This window comes from Acanthopagrus latus, chromosome 4, assembly GCF_904848185.1.
Source record: "Acanthopagrus latus isolate v.2019 chromosome 4, fAcaLat1.1, whole genome shotgun sequence".
Lineage (NCBI taxonomy): Eukaryota > Metazoa > Chordata > Actinopteri > Spariformes > Sparidae > Acanthopagrus > Acanthopagrus latus.
In genome coordinates, this window is record NC_051042.1 from 22,132,726 (window position 1) to 22,155,865 (window position 23,140).

The 23,140-nt window shown below is 43.4% G+C and overlaps 1 protein-coding gene across 2 annotated transcripts; it reads right to left on the minus strand.

Annotated features, from left to right (window-relative positions):
- Positions 1-270: 270 nt before the first annotated feature.
- Positions 271-18,342, minus strand: crispld2 (cysteine-rich secretory protein LCCL domain containing 2). Of its 2 annotated transcripts, none has more exons than XM_037096473.1 (15): positions 18,072-18,342; positions 14,859-15,212; positions 13,579-13,697; positions 11,873-12,005; positions 9,541-9,656; positions 9,016-9,116; positions 8,753-8,932; positions 8,606-8,666; positions 8,431-8,497; positions 8,203-8,333; positions 7,976-8,019; positions 7,815-7,887; positions 7,282-7,357; positions 5,777-5,907; positions 271-2,021 (listed from the first exon to the last, which is right to left on the minus strand). In XM_037096473.1, exons 2-15 carry the CDS (start codon positions 15,120-15,122, stop codon positions 1,970-1,972), a joined length of 1,548 nt encoding a protein of 515 aa, XP_036952368.1. In that variant the 5' UTR covers positions 15,123-15,212; positions 18,072-18,342; the 3' UTR covers positions 271-1,969. The 2 variants fall into 2 exon arrangements, with proteins under 2 accessions (XP_036952368.1, XP_036952369.1); XM_037096474.1 differs by lacking the exon at positions 18,072-18,342 and adding an exon at positions 17,170-17,224.
- Between the last annotated feature and the right edge of the window lie 4,798 nt (positions 18,343-23,140).

The window sequence follows — 23,140 nt, forward strand, 5'->3', positions numbered from 1 at the left end:
GTAGTATTAGCCATAATCCACATATGCACTTGGGGGATGTTGTAAGCTGTATTTTTGTAACTTTGGATGACAATTTAAAAAGGACTCTCAACTTTTTTATGGTCCATGAAGCCATAACCTTGTGTAGGTGAGAGTAAAATGCTCCCCAGCGTGGGTAGTTGATTTGTGTGGTTATACTTATCATGACAGGTTAGATCCGCGGGTAAGATGAGACAAAATATTCCAGCACATTGCTCGATTTAATGTTCACAGAAAGAGAAACCTGTGTTGTTGAATTTGTAAGTCATACTTTATTTTCAAAATTGTGCAAAAAATATAGACCCCCATCCTACACCTGTATAAAAATAAGAACATTAAGACAAATTCACGCATTTTAATCATATCTTACTGCATAAAAGGATTATTCAAAAACAAAACAAGTATGTACAGTTCCCTTAACTTTACAAAACCTTTTGAATTTCCCATACAAATTTGCATATAGAAAAGATGCCTAGCGTAGCGATAGGACTGAGGTAGAATAAGGAGATAAAGTTTGAAATAAGAGGAAGAGTTTTTAGGGAGTTGTTTTCTTGGCCAGGAAAAGGCTTAACGGTACCGTAATGTATCTTGTGTCAAAGGACCCCAACTGGACACACCAGTCCTGCAGCACAAACTGGATGTTACATTTGTTTCATTAGTTTCCATCGGATGTAATCAACATAACAAACTAAAGGTGTTTCTGTAAAACAAGTGTTCAAATCAGGGCAGTACCAAGGCAACAGTGCCTTAATCCAGTATAGTGATGTATTAAAGGTGTCACTATTCTGCACACACTGCATTGTGTAAAATTGTTCCAAAGTGCATAAACTGCAATTTGATTCACCCACCCCCCCCCCCCCCAAATATATGGTCTAGTCTTTGTACATAACATTGTCTTTGTACCTGAAACATGTGACACATTCATCTGTCTAAGGTGGGGAGGACAAATTTTGCATTTTCATTTATCTTACAGAAAAAAAAAACAGAGAAATGAAAAAAGGAGAAAAGCCCTAAGCAATAATAAATATCAAATGACAAATGAAGGCTTGTTATTTTAGACACATCGACTGCCTGTGATTATTGTTCAATACATCCATAACGTGCTTACTGATCTGAGGACCCATCTGCACAAGCGATCTTATACCACACAGCAAACTTAGCAGTGTAACACCCTCACTAAATCACCTCCACATGTCTGGCCTCCTCAAGGGAAACATGATCCATCACCAGCAGGGCCTGCTGCCTGCACACACTTCCGTTTACCTGACAGTCTCCTGTATCCGCTCTGTTTGTATCCGCCTGACAAGTTCTGCCGACAATACATCCTCACTCACAACAAGCGCGCCATTTAATTTGTAAGTACAATTTAGACTTAGATTTGATTTCACAATCTAAATCTTTAAGAGCAGAAGGCGAAGAGGAGCAGAAAAAGTCATGAAAATATATCAGAATGAACATAAACAAATGTTAACATATGGTACTCCATTTTTAGAACAAACAAAATATCATATATTCTGTACACAATGATTAAATACAGTGTGATCAGTATACATTCCCGTGTATGAAAACCAATTTAAAAATTTGTAATAAGAACATCGATGTAAACATAATACATTCTGTAAAACTAACTCAAAACTTCCAGCACCAGCTGTTCAATGCATCATAATATATAAAAACATTCCATATTCACAGATTAAGTATGTCTAAGAATTATCCTTATCTGGAATTAAAAGCTGAGAAAAAAAATAAAAGTCCATCAAGATATTGGACAGTAACTCTTACTGGGTTGGTACTGTTTATGAATTAAGAAGGAAAAGTCTGTTTGGGACGTTCTGTTTCCACTGAAGGCACAGAGACAGGTGAGGCCAGGAGATCCAACCTGTGGGCACTTCCTGCTCTTCCAGAGCAGCTCAGGTGACTCTGTTGGTCTTTGCACTTCTGCACCGAAATCTCACTCCCTCACGGTAAAGACTCGGAAAGAGGCTCCCTCCGTGTTGCTCTTGCTGCAAACAGACAAGACAGAACACATGTCATGTTTTTCACTGCTACAGATGAAACCAGCTCTGTGTGTTATTTGCATGAAGTGGAATTGTGAGAAACAGACTGGAGAAGTATGGTCAAAAGTAAGGCGGCCGGGGCTGATCATAAGCGCCAGATCATCTGCTAATATTAAGAGTGGTGGTTTGATCCCCTGCCTCCAGCAGTACGTCATGATGTCCTTGGGCAAGATACTAAACCCCTAACTGCTCCCAATGGATGATCATCCATTGATGTGTAATTGGCTAGGCATAGAACCATCATGGGATGTTTTGGCAAGGAGGCTCCTGATGAACAGCCTCCATTTACCGTCTTTGATTCGACCCTTGTGTCTCCTCAACTCCCACCACTTTAAACTGCACACGCAAGCGTTCTGTAAAAACCTAAGCACACGCTGAGATGAACATCATCACGGTTATCCAAAGTCTCATGTTACGTGTCCACAGGATCCGTCGTTTCAGCGCTTCCCATTCATTGTCATTTGCAAGCAGCCATGCAATGCATTGTGGTATTGTTGAATTGTGCTTCAAAGACAGGGAGTCGAATTACCCACTCCTCATTTGTATAAATTTGTCTTCTGGTGACTCCTGCAAACTCCTGCAAATCTATTGTTGAGCTTAAATGAAAGCAGATTTTGCAACTACACGGCTTACTTCTTTCCTGAATTGTCTTCAGAAACTAATTTCGTGGCACTATTTTTTAATATAAGAGAAAGATTCCCGGAGCTGCCATGTTGGTTCAGTTTGAAACAGGGAGCACGCGGCCGAGCTGGGAAAGCGATGCATGCACTCACGTCAAAGGACGCCCCGGTGGACACGTACCATCAGGCTTTAGAAAGCTCCCACTAGATTCTACAAAGACATGATATAACTGAGTTCACAGGTTCCCAGTGACAACCTGTGCCCCTTTCCACCACATAAATAACGGTTGTGCATCATCACATTTGAAAGTGTTCTCTTTAGTTCTGCCCAAGTCCTCCCAGCAGCCAAGTCCATTAAAAAGTACACAATCATGGTGTTCACAACATCTTAAGGAAAAAAAACTTCCACCAAATGTCACGTTGGCAGAATGACTCATTGTTGCCGGGTTTATAGGTCTGACCTTCCTCCAGCGACCGCATGTGCTAAACTTGATGACTTTGTAATTAGTTCATTAGCGGAGAGACCTTGAGGCCAGGCCATGATCAATAACCATGATGGGCCTGTGTGATTGGTATCAGATCGCAGATAATTGTTGCAGAGAAAAGCACTGACTAAGTGGCTGACAGCATTTCCATCCTCGAGTAATCAGATAGGCTGTGATTATTTCCCCAGCAGCAGAGTCCAGCCCAAGCTGCCCACGCTGCCATGATGTTGGCACATGGCACGGACTCCCCCAGCCGTTTATTGACCTCCTATCCCTATGCCCTAAGCGGGGCTTTCAATGTTCTGCATTAGATTTCATAGTAGTCAGACTCGGATTATTTTGGCCATTCAGCACTTTGCACACTCAATTGAAATGCCTGAGTAAAGTAAGCAAAGATCCCATGTGTGGCCCATCCACACACCAAACCACACCATTACTCTTACAGCCCCACATGCCAGCAGAACTGGCCACAAGGGCTTCCTTGCCTCAGCTTGGTCCACTGGAGCTGGCCACAGAAATGAGAGTGATGTGAGAAACATGGCGTGCACGCAGGGAACCCACTACATGCAGTATTACAGGAGACATAAATCAAGGTAGGGTACGAGGAATAAAAGCACCTTTTCTCAGGCATATTTTAAATTCTCTTGTCAAATTCACTTGTCTGATTTTACTACAAGCTGTGTGTTTTCATTTCAGTTGTATCTCAAGATTGTTCTTTACCACACTCCCATCAGTCAAATATTAAAACTTGAGCTGAGCAAAGTATGGAAGTTAAAATATCATTGTGGATCTACACATTATATACCCTCAAAATATACTATTTTTAAAATTCCCCTTTCCCTTTAATACAGAACAATTGTTGGGGAGAATCTCTGAGCAGATGTTTCTGATTTGCTTACCCAAGTTAGAAAAACAACTGACCAATCAGATGCTAGGACACAGGATTAGGAATTGGAACGTCATCCCCCTAGGGACTAGGATGGCTAGCTAGCTATTTATTTATCATAGGTGCATATATGTAAATACATATTGGCTGCGGCTCATTGGAGCGATGTGTCAACATGTGGGCCATATTGGTACAGGGAAGCAGCACCTCCTGATACACGTCTGCCGAGGCAGGTGGTCCGTCCACAGTGAACTCACTGAACCGGTTTTCAAGCAGTTGGTTTGCTACAAATGCCAGACATGTATTTCCATACTTTCTTAAATTCAACATGGGTGTTCATACTGAAACACTAGGTGATTTAAGATGATGGCTGTCATGATGTATTTTTTTTCTAATTTTGGAAATCATTTTGGAAATAAATTCTTATTTACATTTCAGGCCACGACATGATGTAAAAGAAATATTCAGGCTTTGAGAGGTGGTCGTTTATGCATGTCAAGTCGTTGCAATGAAAGAACAGTCCCTTCAATTTACAGTACATTAGATTAGAATAAGGATAATTTGTGACAGATTCAATTCAAATTGCCTGTAGATAATGTTGTTGTATCATTCATTGTTGCTTGCTCTTGTAGTTTCTCAAACGCAGCACAGTTTTTGCATTTTCTACTATCATAACGGGTCATAACTCCTGAGCCAGAAGGAAGCAGCAGAGTTGCATTTCGACAGCCAGAATACGGCAGCGACTGTGTATTTCCAGCCTATTTAACATTATTGAAAAACAGTGACAAGCGTTGACGAGAATCACATAACAGAAGTCTTAAATTAACATATTTCTTTGATCAGTGTTAAAAGTGTTAACTGCTTCCATAAACCTCAACCACAGCTTCCTTGCCATCTACAAACGACTTTGGCTTTTGACACAAAACAAAATGGGAACACAGCTAACAGGAACAATGTGTCACCCTGAATGAAACAAAATGTCAGTTCAGCCAATTATGTGGCTCCTGCCCGCCGACACAGGTGTTCTCAATCTTGCCTCGTTAGATCTCTGCTAATGACTGTGGTTGTGTGCAGACTTAATTGGCTCTCAGCTGTGTTGCACCTGTCAGGGTGGGACCGCGTCTGTCTTTATCGTGTCTTGTTGTTGTCGTTGGTTCGCTGGCCTTTGCGTGAATTCCGGCATTATTCTAATGAGCCACAATAAATGAAAACACACTCTAAATCCCCCTCTGGTTGACAGAACCTGCCACATTTACTCCAAATACCATGCGGCCAGTGGTTTGGGGAAAATATTACCACATTACTCAGGAATCCTTATGGGGACTGGGGAGGTTTTCACAGATTGTGTTTGAGTTGTAAAGTGCTTGTACATGTGTTATTCGTGAAAACAAATTCCCATACTTCCTCAGGCTCTAATACTTCACTGATAGCTTTCACTGCAGCTGAGGAGCCTCTGCAGTTCAACAGCTGCCACGCGGTTTCCTGTCGGTACAAGCTGCCACACACCGTGTCCGAACATGAACGGTTGTTGTCATATTAAGACAAAGCGTCTCATAAATACTCTAGACTGCTTGGAGCCAAATCTAAAAATATAGATTTCTGGAACTCAGACTATCTCTAATGTTCCTGTGATAAGGTACAACTATTCAACATGGTGCCAGATCCATCCTTCATTGTGCCTTTTGTCATTATCCACTAATAAAGTAATACCTCTCGGACTGGATGTCATTTTTCAGGACTCCAACGTAGCTCTTTCTCTTGTCCAGTGGCAGAACATCCACTAAACCACCGTCCGCACTGATTACCCCTGCATGGATGGCTGCTTTACAAATACTGGAGCTCTGTGTGGAGAAAGTCAGGCACAGAGGAGAAAGGATTTCACAACACTTATATCTTTGTAATTCCTTCATCATCAAATACAGTGAAATAAATACAGCAGTTATTCCCAGATGCATGCACACACACACACACACACACACACACACACACACACACACACACACACACACACACACACACACACATACACACACACACACACACAAGCATGCATTTGTTTCACAGTCTGAGCCAACACAGCTGACCTTAAGCTCTTATCAACAGTCTGGAGCAGAATCGTTCATTTCTAAACCAAACACAGATAACACTGTCCACACACCCCTCCAGCATTTCTGACCAGATGGTTCATGTCTCACGTTTTAACCAACATCCAGCCTCTTCTTCACCACTGTAGAAACACTGTGGGATGCCTGAGATTGCAAAAGATTCTAGGGCACGTTTGCTATGACTCCGCTGCTTCCACTTCTGCGACTGAGGTCAGACATGAAAGTTTAAGATCACCATGGACGTCATCCGAGGGCAGATTTATCTGCATTACACACCAATAAATATCACACTGACCTCATGTGACTGCTAGTTTCGCAGCTCTAAGAAGAGCCACAATATTTTATGTCTGATAAGTTTAGTATGGAACAGGACTGCGTCTAACAATTACTGTCATTGTTGCTTATTTTTTGGATCAATCCATTAATTGTTGTCTATAAAATGTCAATTAGTGTCCCCTAAAGTTCGAGATGGCGTCCTCAAATGTTTTTGTTGGTCCACAACCCAAAAATATTCAGTTCAATATCACTGAGGAGAAAGAAAATCAGAAAATGTTCAAATTTAAGAAGCTGGAATCAGAGAAATGTCACTTTTTCTTTCTTAAACTTTTAAACAAATTGATTAATTGATTACCAAACTAGCTGGTGATACATTTAACGGTTGACAACTAATTGAACAGTTTGCAGGAGGGTACTTTACAATGACTTATCTAATCTGAACGTGATTTAGGTGAATATTGAGTGATGATGTAAACCAGTCTTCATGAAACCATTTCTGTCTTTGCCTCCTACCTATGAGACACGGGCACTTAGTCTGAGATAATGGCTGGATAAGTGGTCCGGCCCCACTCTGGGTAATATATCCCTGGCAGGCTCAGGCTTACCTCACCATTACTCCCGTTCTCCATGAGCCATATTCATACTGTGATTCAGTCACTTTCCATAACTACCACGCATCACAAAGCCTGTGAACCCACCGTGACTTCACCATGATACAGATCCATATACAGAGTCATTTTCTGTCTTTCTAAACTTCCTGACAGACCTGGAGTGCTTGGAGCTCTGGCCCGCTTCGTGATCAATTTGTAAAAAAAAGTTCAGTGTTTTACTTACATCTGTGTAAATGTTGTTTCCAACCACAGGTGACCAATAAGACGGCTGAGTCTTGCAGTTGGATGGACAGCGGATTCTAAGAAACAAATTGGACAACAGCAGCAACAGATAGGGGTCATATACATTGGTACACTTTACTTTAACGCCCACTATTTAATATAAAACTAAATTAAAATGGTTAATTGTGACAGGGTCCCAAGTGTTTATCATTAAGGACATATTTGTCCACAATTATAACAACTTCTATGTAAACATATTCTATAATTTTCCAACTTTGTTTTACTATATTGTCATTCAGTATCTGCTTATACATCAGCCTCCACTTATAGGTATTCACAGCTTGAGTTACAGTTGTTTACAAGTACATTCATTAAATGTATTACAACTTGCATCTTTAAATGATTGTATGCTGCCTAAAAAATTATAAACAGGGCAGCATGTTTAGATATCTGTGGTATCTGTTGAATAAACATATACAGGTATGTAAAAAAGAGAGAAAGGTGAATAAAAACATGGCGGATGTGAGGATCTACCTTGGACAACGTGTGGAGGGATTTTTGAAGGGGCATATTTCAGCCACGGTGGTGTAACAGTCAGCAGTCAGCTCTGTCGCAGAGAGAGGACAGAAAAACACTTACAAAATATATCTACATGCAATTGTGACTCAAAGCTCTTAAGAACATGTTTCACTCACCTTCCACTTTGGCCACCACAAAGGCATTACTGGGTTTATATTTACTGTAAAGGACACAACAGTGTTTAGAAATCAGGAAGGCAAACGGTTCTCAGAAAAACCTGTCATTGCTCAAAATGTGAATCACTGAAGTCGGGAAATGTGTTTCTTAAGTGTTGAGTGTTGCATCAGCACATGTGATTCAACCTAACGGGAAAAAAAATTGGGCTGAGGACATAAATATCTACCTGAGGGATTCGATGCCATTCTTCGTGGCTCGGACAAAGAATGGAAACTTGTCCGTCCTCGTGATATCGACCACTCCTCCGTTGTTGTCGATGGCACCAAAATGGATTGCTGCTCTGCAAATACTTGATTGCTGAAATAATAATTTAAAAAACAGCACTTGTAAATAAAATGCAAACATTTTCAGCTTAAATAATGCAAGATGTTTGTTTCCCGTTGGACCAACTCACCACATTGTAAAAGAGAGTTCCCCAAACTTTCCCTTTCTTATTCAGACAATTAGCAGGACACTTATATCTGCAGAGGAGGGAAATAAGTAGGAGACGAGAGTGAGTTGATATGGGAGAGGATTCTCATGGTGGATGAGAATGAATGAGACACGAACATCGTGAAAGATAACCGGACCTGTTGCAGGTTGCGCCTCTACACTTATCTCGCAGTCTAGTCTCACATTTAATGTTCTGAGCTGCAGGAAGAAAAAAACAAAAACTTAGTCATGATCTCAAAGAAACACGAAGGTTTGAGGGTATTTTTGATCATTTCTGTAGCTACCGAGAAAAGTGCTGATGGGAGTCTCTGAAGATGGACTCTTAGGAGTGGTGGGCTTGGACACCGGCTTCTTCGGAGCGGATGGTTTAGGTTTGGGGGCAGGTTTGGCAGTGGTGCGAGGTGGCAGTGGAACCTGAGGCTTCTCCACCTCGTTCATGTCCTCCGTCTCGGAGCGCTGAGAGTCTAAGGACAGACAGACGTTAACAGGATTCAGGTTGGCAGTTCATGTTGGCATATTTGAATGAAAAGCACAAGCGTCTGCCCACCTTTGTAGCACTGGTTATTTCTACACCCTCCTCCGTAGCTTGGCGGGCACTGGGAACACGGGCGGCCATGCTGGTACGGAGCCTCGCCAATCCAGTTGCCCCTGCATGAGCGAACAGTGGACAGCTTGAGTAAGGTGGAAATTCCTCATCAGTCGAGCGTCACTGGGCTCACGGCCTTGTAATTACTGCAGTGCTCTTTATCATTCGTCATTATTCCCACAAACGAATACAAAAAAAAAACCCTCCTCGTTGTCTCTCAGGTAATTACATCCTGTCTGGAAAACAAGCGCCTGCCCCGCTCGTATTTTTCTTTCCCCCCGTGCTTCATTATGATTTCTCTTTTCTGACTTCTGGAGGAATTTTAATGGCCCCAATATGTCATGCAAACGTCTCGGACAGCTATCAGCTACAGTGGGAACACATAGTGTGGCGTTTGTCAGCATCGCAAGGAGGGAGAATGTGAACAAGAGTCAAGAGAGCAGAGGTGTGAGAGGACAGGGAAACATGGAGGAATGTTGATCTTACTTTGGGGAATAGTTGCAGACGAGGTAAATGGCATTCTCCCACACTTCCCCCCACACGTTCATCTTCGGACACACGTGCACGGCGCAGCCCACTCGGTTCGTGGTCGCCCAGACCAGCTGTAAAGAGAGAACGGCCAAAGTTAGCGCAAGCAATTGCTGAATCTACGGACACATAGCAGAGTGAGCTGTTGAGCTCATGGCCCAGATTTTCTGCCTCACTTTTCTCACTGCCAACAGTTCAATCACTCATTCAAGAGGACCAGATTGGCAATCACGATTAATGGGGGCACTGGGACTTGTGCCACGGTCAGATGCACATCACGTGTGAACGCAGTTTGCCAGTCAGAGGTGGAGTAAAGGGCAGTTTTTAATATCTTAACTGAAGTCACCAAAGGCCCAAAACTGGCCAAGGTAAAATAAAACGGCTTATTAAACGGAAAGCTGCTGCGGCGGTGTTACGGATGAATGATGTGCCATTTGACGGCAAATACAACACAGCATGTTCCATAACTCCTCCTCACTTTCCTCCCAGAGCAACATGTGCGCTCTCCCTCCTCAGGAATGTTCATCTTTTTTCCTGCTTTTTCAGTCGGAGGCCACTGGAAGCAGTGAGTCAGCACACAGGCCGATGTGCGTTGAGTGCTGGTGGTTCGGCTCAGTGTCGTGCTCCCTGACTCCAGAGGGGTCGAGCGTTTTCTCTGCGCAGGTTGTTACGGCGTATGACCGGCTGCACTGCAGCAAATGAATGGCCGAGATAAGGCGATGATGCTCAGATTTGGCACCATCTCCTCTCTGCAGCATCTTCAAAAGAATCCAGGTCAAGCCGCGAGGGGTGTCTGCTGTGTCTGGAAAAATGACTTCCAGATGGCAGTGATCAGGTTTCAGGGTGAAGGCAGCAGGAGGAGTCGGGACGTTTCTGTAAACTCATCCCAGCAGCTACAGAGTAAAGTCTGGGGCAAGAGGAGGCCTGCTCACTGATTTGTGTTTCCTTTTGATTGATTTCTTTATTTTCTCATCCTTTGTGTACTCTCTCACTCTCCTCTGTTCCAGCGCTTGGATGTGATTTTCTATTTATCCTTCAAACATCCTTGTTTTCACTGTCTACAAGTTACTCGATCCGCGCCTGTCATTTAACCCCTCAGTCCCTCCACAGCTATGACCACAAATACTGTGAAATATCATACAGGGTGTGCACCACCTGTTGAGCTGCCACGCTGCCCAGCAACACCTGTCAAGTGACACGTGTTGCACATCACAGATAGGAGAAGGCACGTGACCTGATACTGAACAGATTTCTAGCTAGAATTATAGCAGACGGTTCAGGTGGAAGTTGAAAAATATAACTCAGCTTAAAATGACAGCAACCAAACTGGCTGCCAGACTTTCCAATACAACTGATCAGGTTCAGAGTGAGATCACAACTCACGGCCAAGTGGTTTGTTAAAGGAGTGAGCCACCAATTTAGCATTGCACTCCTGAAAAGTCACTGGATTGTAGACAATGTAGCAGAACTAGAGATATGTTTTTACTCCAAGCGTTCTTCTTTCTTACTGAAAAGATGATGGATGGCGAAAACCTGGAGGCATACCGGACCATATTTCAATGTAAAACGACATATTCGATAGACCATTTGCTGACATTGTGCAGCAGCCAACATTAGCATTCAACCAGTTCCTAGCTAACACTAACATTCAATCACATTGAGTTTACTGTGACACTTCCAGGCTTAAATAAATATGTCCTAGATACAGAAATGCTAGCTAGGAACTGGTTGAATGCTAATGTTAGCGCTTATCTAATGGAGGCTAACAAATGACCTTGAAATGTGGCCCAGTGTTCGTTGACCAATCAGGAAGTGCTGAATTCATAACAAGTAATTTTGTGACATAGTTTGGCCTTAATGTCAAGTTGGCTTCGAGGCCCGGAGCCTTTCCTGGGGACTTGGGAGATTTGGGGCGTGTTATGCTAGTAGCAGCTAATGTAGCCCGGAGCTTCTAAACACAAGCAGATATGAGCTCGGCGCAGAGGTCTGGCAAGCTCATGTTTCACCGCGTTGCTTTCATTTTCTTAACTTAAAGTCAAGTGACATCACTCAGGGTAATTTATCAGACTTCACGCAGCTCCATCTGCAGCCGCTGAAGGTTTTATTCTATACACGTCTTTTTTCACATATGCAGCCGTGCTCCTCAAGACTTGCGAGCAGATGTGTAAAATGAGTGTTTTATGAGAGTTCCCCAGTAACCTAGATTTTGTCTGTCTTTAAAAAAAAAAAGTTCTCCTGAACTCTTTCACCGGCCCCGTTTTTTTTTTTTTTTTTTCCCCATCCATCTTACCTGGGTGTAATGGGTGCACATGGGCCCGGAGCAGCGGTCTGGACACCAGGGATTGCACTCGTGAGGGTAGGGATAGGTGTAGTCTTTCACCTCGTCGTACCAGGCCTGGACGTGGAAGGCGGGAGAGCGGTATCTGCGGGGCACGCACACACACAAACACACACGGGACAAACAGTAGGCTCAGTCACAGGCCATCCAGGTACCAGGGGCAAAAGGGAAATGTCTGAGGGAGCTGCCAGGTGCTTTGGCTAGACTTGAGAAACACTGCATGAACCTCCCTGCTCCTCCTCCTCCTCCTCCTCCTCCTCCTCCTCCTCCTCTCCCCTCCTCCACCCTCAAGGCCTCAAATGATGAGTCTGAATTTGACCTGGCACACAGAACGGCAGTCTGTTCCCCTCCATAACAGGGGAAATCAAATCAGGTTGAAAAAAAGAAAAAGGGAAAAAAAAAGAATCAAAGCAAACCTAAACATCGCTCAGCAGCCTAACAAATCAGTCCGAGCTCTTATTATAAACATCTCTTTTTACGGTATTGAAAAGTGCTGAGCTTATAAATGGAGAGCGGGGGAGGGGGGGAGTGGAAAACATCAGGGTTTGCTGGCACAGGAAGAAAAGAAGGGAACAGGGAGAGAGGAAAAGGCCTGTGAGAATGAGAGCAGATTCCTGGAAGGGCACCTGCTGTGATAGCCATACACTGTCATGCACAGAGGCCTACTGTTGCTGCTGTCTGCTCACACACACACACACACACACACACACACACACACACACACACACACACACACACACACACACACACTCATTCACACAAACATCAACCTCTATATACTAGCACTCACTTGCTTTACCCATGCTTGTGCTCAGTTTACAGAAAAAGAGGAAGTGAGTCACTTCTGCAACGCTGACAGCTCAGAAAATACTTAAAAAATAATTACATGAGTACATAAAATGTTCAAAGCTCAGTATACAAAGCCACGTCTGATTTGTAGTTTGCATTGTGTTGTCAGGCTGTGAACAAGAGTCTACAGCCGTGCTAGTGGCAATGTCAGGAGTGGTGGATGGACTGACATTGCCATCAGAACCAATGCTGCTGATGCTGCTACCATGATCAAAAATCCTTTTCACTGGATGAACAAAATCACTTTCTGCAAGAGGACCAGAATCTATTAACTAACATCTTATGAAGCATTTATTATTAGATTTCCAACATTTATAAGTGCATTCATATCAAACACTAAGGACAAAGACCAGTACAAGGGACTGTGCTCTATGTAAGAAAGTAGATCGTCATGTACTGACGCTTGGGGATTGTAGGTCGGGTTGGCCACCATCTAAAAGCATTGTTTATTTGACAAGTTGAAAAAACAAAATGTATTGATTTGTTGACGAGTTTGGAATGAGACTCAAAAATAAAATGTTCTTATGAATAGGACCTGAAAGCATTAGTAAATTATTTATAAACCAATAATAAAGTTACACTTCATGAAACCCTTTAAGGTTTTTCTAGAGGAAAACAATTTACATTCCTCAAAAATACCTCACCTCATAAAGATGGGAGGGAAATGAAGGATTCTCAGCCCTACCACTGCTGATGGTGTTCCTCCGATCTGACTTACAAGTTTCTCCTGTTGTTGCACAGAAAACGTTGTTTTTTGTTTAAGCCTTATGCACAACAAAGCTTATCGACAGTGTGTTACTGTGTCTCACCTTCCCCAGTGGACAGCCAGGTTCTGTCCAATAGACATGAGCAGGTCCTGAGGTCCGTGGTCCCACTGACACTCCTCTGCCCAGTGAGTGGCGGACCGCTCCAGCTCGTCATCCCAAACCTGCACACATCAAGCAAAGATCTCACTTACTCCAGACACCGACGGGGCGACATCACATCCTCCACCTGCTGCGCCTGCCATCATATAAAAGCACCACATCTTGTTCTGACTCAACCGCAACCTGCTCAAGACCCCCGCTTCCGCACTTCCTTCCTTCCCAGCGAGCTGAAACCGAGCTGGGTACGAGCACAACATTAACCTTAGACGGCGACATTTGAGCGGGGCGGCTGGCGCCTGGCCCCAGGCCACTACAAATCTCCAGCAATCACAGCTGAATTATCCACATTTCCTGAGTGGGTTTCTTTACGGCAGCGGAGAGGAGGCTGGAAAGAGGAGAAGACACCTGACTCCGGCCGTGGAAAGAGGACGGGGGGGGGCCGCTGTGAAGGCAGGGAAGGACAGCGTACAAGCATGGCCCCTCAAAGTCCATCTCCTCAGTAAATTTCCAGCCTTTTGGTGGTCGCTGAAACATGCACACACAGACACCACTGTAACCCCGAACACCCATACACTAACACAGGCACACACACACGGCCTGTTCGCTTGGAATTCGAGAGAGAGCGCGCTGGGCAGAGAAAACATCTTCAGACGCTTTCCTCGCCGGCTACAACCGCACTCCAAGAGACACACAGGCCACCGCTGCTTCTCTCAGCTTTATGGAACTTGTGGTTTTGTCAGCAACCTTCTGTGCGTCTCGACAATAATCCCTCGCCCCGCTTCGCCCACTGATGTGCCACGTTGTCCCATAATTCCCCCACCCACCCTTTTTTTTTCAACCCTTGTTCTCTCTGTCCTCCTTTGACCCGGCCCTTCCTTTCGCTCGCCTGCAGGTAGGACAGAGTCAGCATTATTATCCTCCTTGTAAAAAAAAACAAAAAAAACAAAAAAAAACAGCGGCACAGCAGGCTGGCAGCGGCTCAGCATCATTACTGCATGTTTCCAGCAGAGAGAAAAGCTTGTTTTTTTTTTTTATTACCACTTTTTCTGGGTGGAAGAAAACCTTAAACCCTAATCACCAGCCTCATTTCAGACCTCGGCGCTTGCTGACACGTTCACATTAGGTTCTCTGTGAGGCGACGCCAAAGATAAAAGTTGATAATGATCTTTGCTGATTGATTGTAATGGTGAAATAGGTCATTGGGGCAATGGGACGTGTCTCACCATGTGCTCCATGTTTGCGGCAGTAGGGTAGACGCCACCCCTCAGCTTGTTGTGCAGCTGGAGGATCTCCTCGCGGTCCGACCAGCGGATGGATCGGCGGGTCCTATTGCCAGATGTGTTGCTGGCCTCATCTGTTCCCTCCTCGTAGCGGCTCAGCAGCTGCCTCAGCTCTTTGGAGTCGGGGAGGAAGAGGAGAGACGAGTCTCTGACGCACAACAGCAGCAGGGGGAGGACGAGGAGCCAGGTCACGGCGGCACAGGTCATCCTGACACTTGAGCTTCCTGGGTCGAACTTTCAGACTACAGCAGACGGCCGATGTGTTTGGATGTCGCTCGTCAGGGTCGCAGACACAACCTGCAGGGAGGAAATGTTCATTGGGTCTTGACACACTGTGTGAGTCAATAAAGCAGAGTACAGATTACAACATATGGGCATATAGACCATTAAACTAACACAGGGGCTAGAATTACAAGTCTGGAAAATTTACAGAGAATGGTCCTGCAACACTTTTTACCACCTGCCTCTCTCTGTTGTTAATCCACACTGAGCTGGGGGTCAAATATTAATACGGAAATGTTAAATTTTTTTTTAATTCTCTCTATTCTTTGATTGCCTCAATTTTGGAATTTTTGACTCTCAGCTGTTCTGCTTTCTGTCAAGAAACTGTTGCATAAAAAAAAAAAAAACTGCTGCTGGTTTGTCAAGTAACACGAACAGAATCTGATGCAATCCATGACAGCTGCCCAGCAAGAGGTGCCACCTCCACAAAGCTTTGGCTTCCTCGTTATTGGTGACACTGAGGCGTTAACGCTTCAGATTCTGCGTGGAGTCTGAGCGATTACTGAAAGGTGTTTCTAATACTCTGTCCACCTCGTGTGTGTTAATGGTATGGACAAAACACTTGTATGTCTGTTGTCAATGTTATGTGACTTCTTTACCTGAAAATAACAGCGTCAGAATCATGTTGATGGTGCTGTGTCTTGAAACAGGGTGAATGGTGCCTACCTGTTTACGTCAACATACATTGTCATTATGTAATGTGTTTTGTTTGTAGTTAGCACCTATGTTACATGGCATCGGACAAACTGTCACAGAGCTGGGATCTGTGTTTACGACAGTGTTGTTGCACTTGGAGACTGTGGGGGGCGCCAAATCACACCAAACTCCAGTTTCCGCCTAATGTTGCTTTAATACAATATGATCGACATTTCCTTCAAAGTAACTGTAAGACTGTCTCATGTTTAATAATGACAATATAGTTTAATCAAATCCTCTTTGAAATAATGGGTTTAAAAAAAAAAGCTTTTAATGAGGACAGTCTCATGTATCATAGGCGATAGTCTTGCAATGTGTTGTGCGTCAAAAAACTGGCATTATTTTGTTGAACACTTTTGTCACGTCATATTGTTACTGAGGTTGTCAGATTTAATCACGGCATGATCACTGCATCCAAACTCGTTCACAATAAAGATATTATGGCGATAGCTATGGAATGCAGCATCTAAATGCTAGCAATCAAATCTATCTTTAACATCACTTTTTAGTCTGTTTGGGGAAATGAAGAGAATCTGTAACTGTAAAAACCAGCACAATGAAAAAGACGCACAGGGCCGAACATCTTTTTTGAACTGGGGGGGTGACCAACTCACTGTTTGAGCCATTGTCTTATTTCACATTCACACAAAAATAATAAGAGTTGCACCACAATTAACCAACCAGCTCACTTCAGTGTTAATACCAGAACACTAGAACAACGGCTCTTCCTCAGTCAGGCAAAGGTTATTTAACCCTTTCCTGCCTGATTAGCATGATTTTAGTCAAACCCATTTAGAGAGCCTTTCTCACACGTAATAAAACAAGTTAAAAAGAGCAATTTTAGCTTCGTCAGTAATTAAACGGGCTTTGCTTTGGACGGAGAAACTCTGTCTACCTCTCCTCTCCGCCTGAATCTCTCTGATTCCTTTCTGACCATACTGGGCAGCACAGAAGGACACCGAGGAGGCAGACCTGAGTTCAGGTTGACAAGCTTTCCCCCGGCTGAACCGTCTTAGAGCAAAACACTGCATTCCTGGCACGTCCAGGGACAATACTCGGTAACTGACCCCGCAAATGACCTCCCTCTGGCAGGCAACAGGCAAGAGGGACGTCGTCCAAGATCAGCGCTAAAGCAAACATCACAAACTTTTACAAAGAGAGAAATGCTCTCAGCCAGTGTGATCAGACAAGGAGGACGAAAAAAATAGATAGATAAATAAAAATAAACCCCAGCCTCCAGCCTGCACCGGCTGCTCTTATCCTTGAATCCCTTCACCTCTCTCCCTCCGGCTGAAAAGGCGGCTCGAGGTCTGGCACCGGCTCTGTGTCAACATGCTGTGCCAGCTCTGGGCACTGTGAGCCAGCAGGCGGCTCAGGCGCCACACCCTTATCCTCTCTCTCTCTCTCTCTCTCTCTCTCTCTCTCTCTCTCTCTGCCTGTGCCCCTCTTTTCACACTGAACCTCTACCAGCTTCTCTGCCCGGGCCCTTCTCACGGCTCTCACGAATTTTATACCAGAGTGACAGACACGCAGATATGGACCGACTCTGGCCCACAGGTGGACTCGTGTCTGATCTGGAGAGGGGCTGACCTCCTCTCCACCTCACCACGAGGCTGAATGTAAACACAGCTCACATCACTATATAAACTGACTGATTTATATTCTTTTTTTTTTCTTTTTAGAGATGCCAGCTTAGTTTTTCAAGCCCGGGAGCCCTTTAAAGAATTTTTTTTTACACTATTCTGCCCCTAACAATCTAAATCTAACTTTTTGTGTTGAAATATGGCTTTTTATCATAAAATATATACATATATGTAGAGTATTTTCCATCATTGGTTGCTGTTCTCTCCCATTGGCATTCCCTCAGTGAGGCTGCAGACTCACAATGACTGGCAGTGTCCTGCCAGCAGCCTCTTTTCACACTGGCATGGCTGAGTTATCAGAGCTGTCGGTGCCATAAGTTCACATTGACATACATACATTTAATAGCACAAAACAGATTTTTCAAAATAAAAGATTAAGCTCCATTTACACTCACATTCAATCCCCCACCCTGAGGTGTATCCTTTGCCACCTGGTGCACAGTTTAAGGTCTTAATTTTTGGCAGGATTACACAAACACAGCATTCAACACACTCTAAAAATAAATGTGTGTAATGTCTCATCTGGCTCACTCACCTCTTATCTTTTCTCAGTTGGTATCCAGCTGCTTGGATAGAGAGAGAGAGAGAGAGAGAGAGCTGTAATATTCCCTTGTGAGAGGACCAGCCTGCTGCTGCTGCTCCTGCTGCTGCTGCTTGTTGGCCGTGTTCCTGAAGCAAGTAGGAGCTGTGTAACTCCTGAGCAGCCCAGAGCGCCTTATATAGAGAAGGAGACCCCTCAGGACCAGAGGAAAAAATTACTGTCTCTCCTCACTCCTCACCACCTCCACCCCTCTCCACCCCTCTCCACCTCTCCAGCCTCCCTGACTGAAGGAGGTTGTGTTCCTGGCAGAGAGCGCGCCTGAGTGCGCACGCCTGATGTCAGGAGAGAAGAAGAAAATGAAGAAGAAGAAAAAAAGGGAGGGGGAAAAAAAAACAACTACAAATACTGTAAATCAACGAGCTGTCAGACGAGTCAGCGGCAGACTGTCAGATCAGCTTCTGTGAATCACGTCGGGATGACACTTATTACCCGGATAATGCGATCAGATCGCGATCAGATACGGACACGCGTCAAACACAGAGACTAAACAAACAGACGTCCGTGAACACAACAGGCAGAATCATCTTAATTAAGTTATCTGGTAAAAGTTGTTTTCTAATCAATAAATGTGTGAAGCATGAGCCCCGACGATGTTTGGGGTTGCCAGGTTGTGAAAAATCCATCGGTTGGAATTCATCATTCGAGAGAATGGCTGAGTTTCACCATTTAATAAGCCTTTCAGTTGAAAGGTCCATTAGTCATTAATTAATGGGTTGTTGTTAATAATTAAGTAGTTAAAGGGGCACTGTGTAGTTTCAGAGAGGAAATTCACAATTTTAATACGTGTAATGTTAATGATGGTAATGATACAAACTTAAAAATGTCTGTCCTCACTATATCTGAATACAAGCTGTCCTCAGAGCAAAATAAGGACCCCAGAACACTGTTTGAAGCTGGAGAGGTTAACAGTAAAATAACTATTGACAAAAGTTTACTTTAAATTTACTATTTATTAATGTCCATTGTTAAAGTGTGAAATGCTTATAACTAGACTATAACAAATGTAACACAGCCTACTGAACACTCACTGTCAGTGCTCAACTGACGGGGTCAGATTTTCATTCAAACCACGCACAAGGCAAAGCAGGGCACATTTCTTTCTTTCTTTTATCTAGCATTTCTTTTTGGCTTTATTGACAGAACAGCTAAAGACATGACAGGAAACAGTTGAGAGAGGAGGAGTGACACGCAGCAAAGGGCCCCAGACCGGGACTCGAACCCGGGGCCGCTACAGCGAGGACAAATGCTCTGTACATGGGACGCCTGCTCTACCTACTGAGCTAAACGGCGCCAGGGCACATTTATTTCTACAGCACATTTCAACCCAGAGGCAACACAAAGTGCTTCACAGATAACATGGGCGAAAGCACAAGAAGAAAAATATGAAAACAATCAAAAGCAGGCAGCAAAAGCATGCAGAATAAAAACAATAAGACAAACTCACACCGGTGAACAGGAGGGTCTTCAGCCTGGATTTAACAGTAGTTAGCACCGTCTCAAGTCTCAGCTCTTCTGGTAATTTGTTCCACAACAATGCAATCAGATCCTGATGATTTCTGAGTTGGTTGCAGCTCTCCATCACAGATCCATTATCCACACTTGAGCCTGTCCAGATTTTTGAAATATGAGTGAAACAAACAAACAAACAAACAAACAAAAACTAGAGTACATATTATTTTTACTCCTTCCATGAAGTTCTTTGGATTTAACATCATCTGAGAGTTTAGGTTATCAGCAAATACAGTATTAAAGGATAAGTTCACCCTAATGCTGAGGGAAAGTCAGGAGAGGTTAACCATCAGAATGAGTATAACTAGATGATTACTGAATTTTCATTTTTGGGTGAACTTATCCTTTAAAACACTTCACGCAGTAACAGGAAAAGGTTTTATGAGATAGACCAACAAGGATCTCCTGCTTTTTTTTTTTTTTTAAAAAAGGTTGCGTCACTGTCGTGTCTCCTCGCTGACCCTGCAGAGGGCTCGCTGCGTTGTGACCCAGATATTTCACATTTTATTCCATCGCGAGCCGAAAACATCTCAGATATTTACAAGAGCACGGCCACTCAGAAGGAATGTCAGCAGATTGAACCCTCAGACAGACTTTCTTCCCACAGGGGCCATGCCAGTTTGGACTCTGCACTCAGTCAAAATACATGTTTAACAGGAAGTCTGGCCCATCGTGCATCTGCGCCCGCAGGATGACGCCATGGGGTCCTTCTATCAAGCACAGTGCCTGGAAATACTTAATATCCTGATCTCTGTCCTCGGCTGAAAGAGGCCACACTTTGCTCACCCCTTGTGTTGCATAACGGACAGTTACATTACAGAGAAGCAGCGGCTGTGATTTACCACTCCAGAGATTCTGTAAATGTTGATATGTCGATCTAGTGGATCATATTATGAATCCACTCACTACTACACTATGAGAACCACATTGGGCAAGTGAATTATCTCTGTCAGGTGCGTCGTTTAGAATTAACTTGCAGACATCCTCACTCATTAAATCACCATCTGATGACATCCTGATTGTTTTTTTGTTTTTTTTTTAAATGGCTGCAGCTACTTTTGCAGATCGATTATCCAAATATGAATCCATCTAGATGTGGGAAGTCAGAGAGAAAAATTGGGAACACAAAGTTCTCTTTTTGTGCATCATCAGTGTTTTTTCGTCGAAATCGGGATGAGACATCTTTTTTCCTGTTTACGTGATCATAACGTTGTCCAGGTTTCTGATTATCTGTGTGAAGGTGTGCCTTGATTATTTAATGGCTCACTTCCTCTTTTTTTTTTTCTCCAGTGGTTGTGACTCTGAATTTGCCTGGAAGCGGGATTTGACTTTTACATTTGATCCCTGCTGACGGAAGACAATGTATTGACAGTACAGTCAATCTTTACCACTGTTAATTGATCATCTTTTATCTATTTGAATCATTTACCATGAGAATTTTTTGTTGGCACAGACAGTGATCAGACACATCAGAGCACTCGTAAGATGTTCACATGTGGAACAAATAACCAGGATATAAATTAATTTGTAGGTGTCAGAAAAAGAGCTGCAACAATCTGTAAATTAGTTGCCAACCATTACATCTATTGCCAGCTGGTTTGATTATTAATCAATCAGTTTAAGTAATTTGATGAGATTAAAAAAATTAATTTTCTGTTTTTTTTTCTTGTTAACGCCTCTTTGACAGTAAACTTAACATCTTTGGGTTGTGGACAGTGACCTCTGAGGATGCCATCTTACGTACTGATCAACATTTTTCTTCAACTTTCTTCTTCTGTAACCTGAGTCAGAGGCATTGATTAATAATGCACTGTTATGCTACAGGCTGCAGCTTCATGGTGCTATGGGAAGATGCTGCTTTTAAGAAATGTAAGTTTTACTTTCAAGTACTATTTGCTATTAAAAAAAAAAAGTTTGTGGATTATTTCTTTTAAAATGTTTTATGACTGAAGTGAGATCAGCGAATGCCCCACACCAGTTACCTGTACTGTGTTTGACACTGAACTTTTCAACGACTAACCTGTTTACCAGCCCGTCTTTTACTGATGTTGAGTTCACCTCAACCTAGTTTCAATTTTCTGGAATACAACTGAGAGCAGCCCGTGATGGGAATGAGTGGGATCGTGGTTTTGTTTGTCAAAAACCTCAGTCTGGATGTCCCGGTCCCCGAGGAGGCCCCTGTGACAAACTACAGACAGCATGTAACTCAGACCTGATGACTGTATTTTGTTTTTCTCTTCTCAGAATTGTCATCTCATGTCTCCGTATCAACATAATTGAAACCAGGCCAAACGGAAACTCTCAGCTCTGCATTAGCCTCAGAGAGAAGACAACAGGATTACACAACTCCAGCATTTGCTTGCATTTTGACTTTATATAATCTTTAACAGGTGGTACCCTTGTTTTGTCTTTTTGTGCTACAGCTAAATAGGAACCACACACACAAACTGAAGGAGAGACATTTGGAGAGGGGCTTGCGGAGGTCCTTCAAACTGTTTACTTCCCTTAGAAACTGTGGAGTGCTGGTGGGCGTCTAAACAAGATGCATGGAAATGAGAGTCGGGTGGGCAGTGGGAGACTGAATGAAGAGAACATATGGTGCGCGGGGTCTGATTGTAAAAACAAACCAGCGGGTGGATCACAGTGGAACAGGAAATGCACTACAATCCCTCCTACGAGGACGAGGAGGCGATGGAGGTCCAAGCCGGTCGAAATGTAAGCACGCAGGATGAGGGCCGCTGTATGGAGAGGCCTGCATACACTGGAGCTGTAATGGTTTGTGACATCTTGAGTGGAGGACTGGCACCAGTGGAGAACATGCCGGGCATTCCAGCTTCAAGGCCCGGACGTTCACAGAGAAACTTCAGAGGCAACAGTCGCTGCCACTCACCACAGTATATGTTGATGGAAAGCGTCAGTTTGAAAAGTTACATTCGAAGGTGCAGTGTGTGACACTTCAAATTGAAAACAGCCTGTAAAGACATGACAGTTTTTACATGATGACGCCCGCCTTGACTCCCAGTCTGGACCACTAGATTCATGGTTAACATGTAAAATGTCTTTGTAAAGGTTCATCGACAGGAATAAACTTTGTTCGCCCAAGAGATGTATAATAACACCATTTTCTGTGTTTTTAAAGGTAGTGGAGACTCTGAGCCAACATTATCCCAAAAGTGCTCAGTTAGACTGAACCGATCCAATTTTCATACTCAAACTCAAACTTCATACTGCTGCAATATCCCAATATTTGTGACAACAAAGATATTAAACATTGAAATATTGATATTCTGTTGACAATACACATATCATTTATGTGGATACTCCAGTGGAGATCTTATCTCTTGTGCATCTTCTGCTTATGGGGTTCATCTCATTATCTTTCCTCCAGTAACTGAATGTAATTGTTCTTTTTGTATGTTTTTTTTTTTATTTTTATTAATATTATTTTGCTGTTGTGGTTACTAAGTCTTTCTCCACCTGCAGCATTCATATTT

Excerpts from the sequence above, each read along its gene's own strand:
- crispld2 (XM_037096473.1), bottom strand. The coding sequence starts at position 15,122 with ATGACCTGTGCCGCCGTGACCTGGCTCCTCGTCCTCCCCCTGCTGCTG. Across the intron at positions 8,667-8,752 it reads TCCCATCAGCACTTTTCTCG|CTCAGAACATTAAATGTGAG; the intron begins GTAGCTACAGAA and ends TTCTTCCTGCAG. Across the intron at positions 7,888-7,975 it reads TGTGGTGGCCAAAGTGGAAG|AGCTGACTGCTGACTGTTAC; the intron begins GTGAGTGAAACA and ends TCTCTGCGACAG.